Source organism: Mercurialis annua, linkage group LG8 (genome assembly GCF_937616625.2).
Source record: "Mercurialis annua linkage group LG8, ddMerAnnu1.2, whole genome shotgun sequence".
Lineage (NCBI taxonomy): Eukaryota > Viridiplantae > Streptophyta > Magnoliopsida > Malpighiales > Euphorbiaceae > Mercurialis > Mercurialis annua.
The window spans coordinates 2592778-2603276 of NC_065577.1; the positions used below are offsets into that span (position 1 = coordinate 2592778).

A 10499-nucleotide genomic window follows, 5' to 3' on the forward strand; every position below is an offset into this window, starting at 1 on the left:
GACTATATTAGTTAATTTACCAACATCATCAATTAAACTCATAAAGCCATAATGATTCTGCCGATTACAGTAACCATGATATTCTTTTGCCAAAATAAAAATTAAACAAACCAGTGCTACCCAATTTAATTGGACATAAGCCAAAACAATTTAAACCCAATCCAACTCCTAAGACTAGGTAACTATAATACATTCTCATCCCAATATTATTTTTTGTTCTTAATTTGAAATTAAAATTGGTTATTATGTTTTTTTTTCTAAAAATAATTTTAAATTTAATTTATAATTATTTATATGCAGTGAGAATGATGAAAGGCATTCAAAGATGAAGTGGGATGAAATTGGATTTGGACTGACTACAACTGATTTCATGAAATTGGATTATGAAATGTCCAATTGGACAGAAGTTTTCAAATGGCAATATTACCCCTTATGGCAACATGGAATTAAGTCCATCTTCTGCTGTGTTAAACTATGGACAGGTAATTAATCCCCAGCTTAATTACCCTTCTAATAGTGTTTTTTTAGAATAAAATAAGGTTTATTCTTAATTACCATTCTAATAGTCTTCTATATTAAGAAAAAATTATTTCCAAAACCGGTAAATTATTTGCTGAGCCAATGGACTAATTTTACCGCATATATAATTGAATTAAAATCTTTAATCAATAAAGAATATTTAATATTAATTAATTAGTAAACTATCAAAATTTATAGTCGGCTCGGTTGATCACCTATTATCGTTCTAATATTCTTCTATTATTTGAAAAAAAATCAAAATGTAATTTATCACTCATGTATCTAAATTTTTGCATGTCATTAAATAAGAATTTTCGTTCAACTCTGAATTAGAAGCACGTAAATCTATAAATGGACCCGTTGGTAAATTTTGACATTGAATTGACGCCTTATTTTCCGACCAAATTCATTGACGGACCATTGATTAGTATCTCTATTGCTAAATTTGCCCTAGAATTAAGTCGGAAAATCCCGTCAATAGTCTGCTTTTTTCTAATAGTGAATGTTTCATAAATTGAATATATCTATTGATTAATTCAGTTTTTTTATAGGGTTTATTTGAGAGAAATTTAGGAAAAATACTCTAATTTCTGAAATATTTGTAAAACTTACCTCATGGTCAAAAAGTTAAAGAAAATACTCTCCCTTTTGACATTTTTATATTTTTACTCTAATATATTTATAATTTATTTATTTACTCCGTATATTACTTATAATACTCTGTAATCTGTTAATTTTACTCTTCTTCCTCTTTTAGAGATCTCGTTGTTATACCCAATCGCTGATACAGAAGCACCACCACCGTCGTTGCCTGTTTATGGCAACCCTTTCGACATGGCTCACTATGCTTGCCCCACTTGTCTTTCGCCGGAGCAACCCAATTTGTCATCCCATCCATCTACCGATATACATCGCCGCCACTCCATCGTTGCTGTCTCTAAATATAGCTTGATGTTGTTGCACTTGCAGAGACGCCGTTGTCGCTTCGTATGTATTCGATTTTTCTTGCCAAACTTGTGCCTGGACGCTTGCAGAGACGTTTTTCCAGGTCAGCGTCTACAACAATAACCTAAGATTTTTAATCGAATTTTAGGATTTTGTTGATTTCATAGTGTTTTTGATTTCATAGTGTTTGAACGGAATTGAATTGGTCAATTTCATAAGAAACTAGTTGGTTCCTGTGTTTATTTATCAGTCACTCCGTATTTTAATTTCTTATTAAATTTGTTGGTGTCTTATGAGCTTTTGATGAAATCTAACTAATTGATATCACTGTAACTCTTATTGCAGTAATTCATTTGGCTTTGTTTTGATTTTTAGATATCTGTTGATTGCCCAAGAACTTTACCTCATATGACTTTCTTTCAGCAAGAACAAGTTCAGAAATCTATGGAGCTTATTTTGTATAGATAGTAAGAAATTAATCTCGTCTTTCCACTTTTTTTGTATTTGAATGTTGTTTTTCTTTATCTCTTATTTTTTGGCACTGCATAATTTGCTTTATAGATCCCCAATCAACTGGAAAACAAATTTCAAATTATGACAGTGTCCCGAGGAAGAAATTTGGAAGGAGCAATGAAAGACTGAAGAGTATGCTAAACTTCTTTGTTGGGAGAAGAAGCATGAACACGACTAGATGGTCATTTAGTAGAAGAGAATAATTGTCGAGTCGGGTTTGGCAGAAGAGAGCAAGTGTTCTAGTAGACAAAATAATTCTTAAGCTGCCATTTGCAGATTTACAGACCCAAATTATGTGTGGCATAAACATGTAGAGTAATAAATTTGGATTTATGTTTTAGTCTCAGTGCATTATGTACATGTGCAATGTATAATTTAGCTAAATGATATCTTTTTGGTTAATATGGCATGACGAAGTAATCCCTAGGCTTGAATTTCATTTTATGTATTTTCCAAAGGATTGTATGGCTTTATCATGTTGGAAATATTAAGAAAGTGGTAACAACTGAAAATGATGTGATTGGTTATGAAAATGCTATAATAAGATAATGGAAATATTGTGATAATGTTATAACAATGTTATGAGATATAATTTATTATATTTTTATATTAAAATTATTTAAATATTTCATATTTAATTATTTTTATTGTTAATATCTCTTTATAAACAAACTGAAGTAATTAATAAACTGAACATATACAAATAATTCATAAAAAAGTTATAAATATGATTTGAAATGGCTGTGATAATATTATGATAAGTTTATGATAATACTATGATAATTCTATGATAAACCTATGATAATATTATTTAATTTTCCATAAATTATATAAAAAAAGTATGATAAGGTTATGATATATCATTATAAAATTATGATAATTTTATGATACATTTATGATAATATTATATAAAATAATTTATGTAAAAATTATGATAAGACTATTGATAATATATTATGATAAGATCATGATAACACTATGATTATATTATGATAAGAATATGATAAGACTATGATAATATTATGATAAGAATATGATAAGACTATGATAATATTATGATAAGATTATGATAATATTATTTAATTCTGCATAAATTATATAAAAATATATGATAAGGTTATGATAAAATCATGATAACATTATGATAATATTATGATATAGTTTTGGCAAAGGTTATGATAATATTGTGATAAGATCATGATAACACTATGATTATATTATGATAAGAATATGATAATATTATGATAATGCTATGATAATATTATAATAATATTATTTTAAAGCTATGAAAATATTATTTAATTCTGCATAAATTATATAAAAATATATGATAAGGTTATGATAAAAACATGATAACTACGTAAAATAAATTTGCATGATAAGATGATAATAAGGTTATGATAAAATTATGATAAAATTATGATAAAATTATATGGTTATATTATGATACAATTATGATAATGTTATTGATAATATTATGATAATATTATTACAAGGTTCTAAATGCAAAATAACTTATGCAAATTTTTTGATAAAATTATATGATAAGATTATGATAAAATACGTAAAATAAATTTGCATGATAATAATAATATTAATAATAATATAATCATATGATACCGAGATGATAATATATTAATGTATCTAAATGATAATGTTATGACAACGACATGATAATATCTATGATAATATCTATGATAATATTATGATAAAACAGCTCCTGATTATCATGTCAGTATCACTTTATTATCATGTCGTTATCATAACATTCTAGTGTGATAATGTTATGATAACTATATGATAATGAAGTATTATAAGATTATGATAACGCACGTAAAAAAAATATAAAAGGATTTCATGATAACATAATGATAATGTTATGCAGTTTCTGATTGTCATGTTAGTATCACTATGATAACAGAATGATAATGTTATGCAGTGTCTGATTATCATGTCAATATCACTATATTATCATGTCATTATCATAACACCGCAGTATGATAACTTTATGATAATGAGGTATTATAAGGTTATGATAATTGGATGATAACGTACGTGAAAATATAATTACAAAAAGATTCATGATACTAATGATAACTAGATGATAATTAAATAATAAAGTCATGATAACAGTATGTTAATGATACCTATATGGAAAAACATTACATAAAAATTATGATAACGAGATGATAATGTGAAGAAAATAGTATGATAATGTTCTTATTGATAATAAAATGATAATAGTATGATAATATAGCATGGAAAACAATTACAAAAAATTATGATAACGAGATGATAATAATCTGCTACACACGATAATGATAGTGACATGATAATAAGATGGCAATGCAATATGATACATTGATAATTACATGCTAAGGTGAAGCTGTGATAATCATATGATAAGGTGATATAGTGATAATCATATGATAAAGTGATACGGTGATTTTGTCTAATATTATCCATCATTATCACCACATTATCATATAATAATCTGTTATATAAGATACTGATAATGACATGATAACATAATGATAATATTACGATAATGTGATAATATGTATGGTAAGTTTATGATAATATTTATCATCTACTTGAGTCAATATATATGTTGAGGGACTACAGTGACTATTTACTCAATGAATAATATCAACAACACCAAAAACGGCGTTGTCTCACTATCGGGTGTTGCCCAGTTTCCCCTCTTACAAGAAAAAGAATCACAAAAGAATTTTATTTTAATTCTCAAATAGTAGCACATAATTTAAAATTAATAGAAATATTTGATATTTTAATAGTTCTACCCACCCAACGTCAACAATTCGACATAAATATAGGAAGGACAAGGAAGAGCTAATCTCACAGAAGTCATGAATGAAAGCAACTGAATCATAATAAAGACCACTCCCGCAATTATCAATCAAACGAGCTAAAAACATGGAGCCTCATTCTCTTGTTAATCTTATTACTCACAGTGACAACTTTTAACAAACATGAAAAATATTAATATCAAATAACAATTTGACAGGATAAGGACAAACAAACTATGGGAATTATTACGACCAAAACAATTGATTAGATAACAACAACACAATATAGACTATAGCTTTTATCAACAACACATCAGCAAGAATCAAGAACGGCAGTAGAAAAATAATGATGAATGGCAGTAACAATTAATGAAGGTTGGCAGCAAGGATAACCCAAAAACGAAGAATCAATGGCGGCATGAACAAAGTGATTTACGTACCGTTATGAATTCCGAAGGTTAGGGATTTCAGAGGATCGAGTCTACTTCGATTAGAACGAGACAGATCCAAATATAATTCTAAAACGAATGAGAGCGATTCAATATACGAAGGTGCCGATTAAAGCTCAAAATAGAAAAATAAGAACAAAACTTACCGATGAACCAAAACTTTTGAGGATGATAGCAGCGTTTTTTTTTAAATCAAGAGTAGTACGACGGCTAGGGTTGACGACAATTGAAACGATGTTTTTTTTTTAGGGTCTTTAAAGTATTTTAAAAAGACCTAAAATCTAAAGAACAAAAGAAAAAATAGCACGGCAGTTTATATATTGCTACTACAATATGATTCTGCTTCTAATTGAAGCACACAGCTCAATGGGCTTTTCATTCATATACATGAACGGATGGGCTTTACATGGAGAAAGAATGAATTGCATGCAAGGCTCATTTACATGGAAAATATTCATAACTATTTTTTTTATTAGTAATGCAAACTAAATATGAATCAAACCACGACCGAATCAACGAACGACTCAAATAAAATCAATATAAATATTTAATAATAATAATAATAAATTACTTAAAACTTGACGGAATGCAAAAATTATAATTCTTTTTTTTTTGAATAATTTAAAAAAATACGGGATATTACACATGACTCATTATGCCATTTTATCAAATTAAGTGCAGTGTACCAAAATTATCAATAAAATTACTAGATGTAATTTTTTTTTCTTGTCGAACAAATGAAAAGAAAAAAAGATTAAATAAGCAAAATTTTAGAAGTTAATCTTTTGAATTTATGAAAAGTGATTTTTATGAAGAAGTAAAAATGAAAGTTATCTTCTAATAATTTAAAAAAAAATTGTGTCTATTGTATACATACAAGATAAGGCAACAGTTTAAAAGTGTTGCTATATTAGTCAAAGTGTTGTATTTTCTTAAACTAATGCAGCAATTTGTCATAAATGTTGCCTTATAGTAAAATTTTGAATTTTATTAATTTTTTGCAACGGTTTTTAATCGTAACCTTTCTGTTGCCTTATATAAACTATAGCAGCAGTTTCAAAACTGTTGCTAAACTAGTGTTGCTGAAAGTGACTTATGTGGTAGTGATTAATTTAAAAATAGTTTATTTTTCATATTCGCCATAAACGTAATACATTTTCATTTAGATAGATGGATGTTATTTCTCTCTCATATATTTATCATAAAAATAATAATTAATGTATATTTAAAATAGTTGAATATGATCGTGTAAAATTTCGAATTTGAAACATTTATAGATTTTTATGGAGTGAGAATATTTAAGATTGAACTTACTCTCTCATTGGCACGTCGTTTGTCTTATTGTAGTCTCTTATTTTATTGCAAAAAAATTTATATTTTTATTTGAAACTAAAAATATTACATATTTTACTCTTTATTTTCATATATACTGATCCATCCTGTTAATTTCTTGAACAGCTTAATCAGTGATTAGCAATTTCTAATTTGCATCATGGCTCCAACCTCAATGTATTAATTAAAAAAATTTATTTATAATTAATTTAAAAAATCGAAGATATTTGAACAAATAAAAAAAATACTAATAGGTAATTTAAATAATAAGAAATAAATTCCAACAATAGAAAAGAATAAAAAAAATGCCAACAGGTGATTTTAAAAAAAACAAAAGATTGTTAAAAAGGAAGAAGGGAAATGTTGTCAGCACAAAAGAAATATGCCATGTGCAATCGGGAAGAGAGAAAAAGAGAGAGAGAGGAGAGAGATAAAGAGAGAGAGAAAAAGAGAAAGTGAGCACATATTATCTGTCAGAGTAAAATCCTAAATATTAAGACATTGAGAGTATAATTCTAAGAGAGCAAAAATTATGATGTATTTTTATTAACTTTTCCTTATTGAGGTATAAAATCTTATTATTTTTATATTTTAGGTAAATTCCTAAATCTCTCTTTATTTGAAGGGTTAAAGGCATATAGGAGAGAAGATGGTAAGATCATGTTATTTCGGCCCGAAGAGAACGCGCTACGCTTACAAATGGGAGCGGATAGATTGTGCATGCAATCACCGTCCGTCGAGCAATTTGTCGATGCCGTAAAACGAACCGCGGCAGCCAATAAGCGGTGGGTGCCTCCTCATGGAAAAGGAACACTTTATCTCAGGCCACTACTATTTGGAAGTGGTTCTGTTTTAGGCATTGGACCAGCACCTGAAAGCACATTTCTTGTATTTGTTTCTCCTATTGGCAATTTTTACAAAGTGAAGGTGAGCCAAATAATAAGATACAAATCAGCATCTTAAGTTATGTTTATGACATATTAGTCCATATTTGGAGGCCATATTTGGAGAAAATATACTTTTTTGATAATATATTAATTCATAATGTTTTAGATAGTAATATAACAGAATTGATCAAATTAGATATCTAGTTTCTACAAAATTATGAATTTTCACCAAATAAGGGCCAAATATTTTTTAAAAAAAGTTCAGGGACTAAAGTTTATTAAATTTCTATCAAGTAGACCCTTCATCTTTTTTTTCCTTAGATATATATAACAGAAATTATAAAATTACTACACCGCTCATGTAATTTTTTATTCAAGATATATCTGTCAATTTCTATGTAATTTTGAATAGGCCTAATCACTCAAAAAACCCTCACCTTTAAACTTTTTTTCAATTCCACCCCGACGTTGAAAATTTGTCAATTTTACCCACTTTTAAATTTTCCGTTTTCAATTGTACCCCAATATTTTAATTTTTGTTAATTTTTTTTACTTAAATGATGAAATCATTCAATTAATTAAGTCTAAACATGACATTAAATTCTTTTTTATTCAAAAAAGTACAAATAAGTCCTTTATTTTAAAAAACTAACTAAAAACCATAATCAAATTAACACTAATTTAAATTCTTAATTAATTTAACTAAATTTAAATAAATTTTAAAATTATGCAATCAATATATGCGAGACATGAAGAATTTTTAAATAAATTTCCAAACGCAAAAGACGTTAATTTAATTTTTCAGGGTACAATTGAAACACAAAAATGCAAAATAGGGTAAAATTGACAAATTTTCAACGTCAGGGTATGATTGAAAAGGAGCTAAAAGGTCGGGGTTTTTTAAGACATTAGGCCTTTTGAATATGACTTCATGAAAAATTAAATCATAGTTTCTCTTTCAATTAATTTCATCAATCATAGAAAAACTCTTAATTTCAGAATTTATTTATTTTTTATTTTTTCATTTTTTACAGGGTCGAACATCGATGAACTTATACGTCGAGAAAAGAGTTTTTCGAGCATCCCCTGGAGGAACACGATGCATCAAAAGTATTACAAACTATGCTCCAGTAAGCAAATGATACAATATTTATAAAGCTGTAAAAAAAATCAGTTTTGATTATGAATTTATTGTTAAGACTAATATCTGATTAATTAATTTGATCGTGTGTACAGGTTTTTGAAGCAGTAAAGCAAGCAAAAATTGAAGGGTATGATGATGTTCTTTTCTTAGATGCAGCCACTGAAAAATACATTGAAGAAGTTTCTTCTTGTAATATTTTCATCTTAAAGGTACTAAATAATCATTATTTTCGAAGAATTAATTTTAGATTTCCTAATTTGAGTAGCTTTTGATGCTTTCCCGGAAAAAAAATCCGCATATAAAATTAGAATTATAAATGTCAAATAACTGACTAATCTAAAAATTCAAGATTTTAGGTGATATTCATCCTTTTACAAATGAATCCATTAAATTCAAACCTCGAATAATTATAAATGTTCATCTCACTTTATACTCGAATATATAAATTAATTAAATGAAGCTGCCTAGAATTGAACTCTAAATCATAATTGGATCATAGAGATTTTAACATTATTTTAACTATTCAATCAGTAAAAAATTTCAAACTGTTAAATGAAATTTCAACTATGAACTTAAAAACGATATTGCGATTTTCTAGTTATGCGTTAATTTTCTATTTTTATGGATCATAACATAATATGTCTATTTGTTGCAGAACAATGTCATTTCAACACCAGTGTTGCAAGGAACTATTTTACCAGGAATCACTAGAAAAAGCATGTTGGAAATTGCTCAAGATTTTGGTTATCAGGTAATTAATTAGTGAACAATAATTCTTTTATTTTCTTATTGAAATTCACATTATTGATAAGCCAATCATATAATTAAATAATTCAAACAGGTCGAAGAACGCTTGATACCAATTGAAGATGTTCTTGAAGCCGATGAGGTATTTTGCACTGCGCTGGTTGTTACTCCCGTCGGTAGTATCACCTATGAGGACAAGAGGTAGACAACAATTACATAAAAAGTACTGATCTAAAAAAGTATTAATCCTCGAATCCTAAATTTCCGCATTTTAATTATGAAAACGCTTCTGAAACTTTAAGATTGTTTATAATTTGTTTTTGTAAAACATATCGTTTCTTATTTTGGTGCACTTTTGTTTTCGTGTTATACAATGATCATAAATATTGTGTTTTTGGCAGGGTTGAATATAGGACGAGAGAAGAATCGGTGTCTCATAAACTACGAACAACCCTAACCGGAATACAAACCGGCATTATTGAAGACAAGAAAGGATGGACCGTCCTTGTTGATTGAACATTTCGCCTCTTAAATATTTTTCGGGAATTTCTTAGCTAGACTGAGTAGTTCGTGAACCCTTCTCGTAAGAGTTTCATTATTCTTAAATTGTGAAATTCACTCATGTAAAAGCGGTTCAACATGAACCGGATTTAAAAAAGAATTTCTCGATCGCTTAGTACCTAAGACTCAAAAGTATGGGGTAATATAAAAAGCCCTATCTATGAGATAATTAACAATTCGACCAATAATCTATTATGAGTAAGGTAGCGTGGAAAACAGTTTGTCGAAGATTTGAAAATGGAGGTTTAGGTCTTCACAACTTGCGTATTAGAAATCAAAGCCTTTTACTGAAGTGGATTTGGAAGCTCCGGACTTCGAATCGGGATTCTACTTGGTTCAATGTAATTCTTTCTTGTTCTCTAATTTCAGATTGGGACTCGTTAAGTTTTGGTGATATTAGGAAAATGTCTTTTATCTGGAAAGGAATTGTTAAAATCTGTCGTCGTGATGATGTTGTTTGGAGTGTCTTCACTGCTAATTTAAAATTCAAAGTGGGTTCGGGGGACTATACATCTCTTTGGCATGATAACTGGACGGGTGATGGTATTGCAAGTCGTTTGTTTCCGCGTCTGTATAATCTTTCGAACCAAAA

General features: G+C 28.0%; 1 protein-coding gene and 1 pseudogene across 3 annotated transcripts; both read left to right on the forward strand.

Annotated features, from left to right (window-relative positions):
- Positions 1-51: 51 nt before the first annotated feature.
- LOC126660572 (branched-chain-amino-acid aminotransferase 2, chloroplastic-like) lies at positions 52-10042 on the forward strand (annotated as a pseudogene).
- On the forward strand, positions 1081-2379 carry LOC126660210 (uncharacterized). Of its 3 annotated transcripts, XR_007635270.2 has the most exons (3): positions 1127-1567; positions 1840-1931; positions 2026-2379. XR_007635270.2 is itself a non-coding variant. In XM_050353571.2 (2 exons), exons 1-2 carry the CDS (start codon positions 1354-1356, stop codon positions 2178-2180), a joined length of 369 nt encoding a protein of 122 aa, XP_050209528.1. In that variant the 5' UTR covers positions 1149-1353; the 3' UTR covers positions 2181-2379. The 3 variants fall into 3 exon arrangements, 1 of the variants encoding a protein (XP_050209528.1); XR_007635269.1 differs by having other exon boundaries at positions 1081-1567; positions 1840-2379; XM_050353571.2 differs by lacking the exon at positions 1840-1931 and having other exon boundaries at positions 1149-1567.
- Positions 10043-10499: the final 457 nt, after the last annotated feature.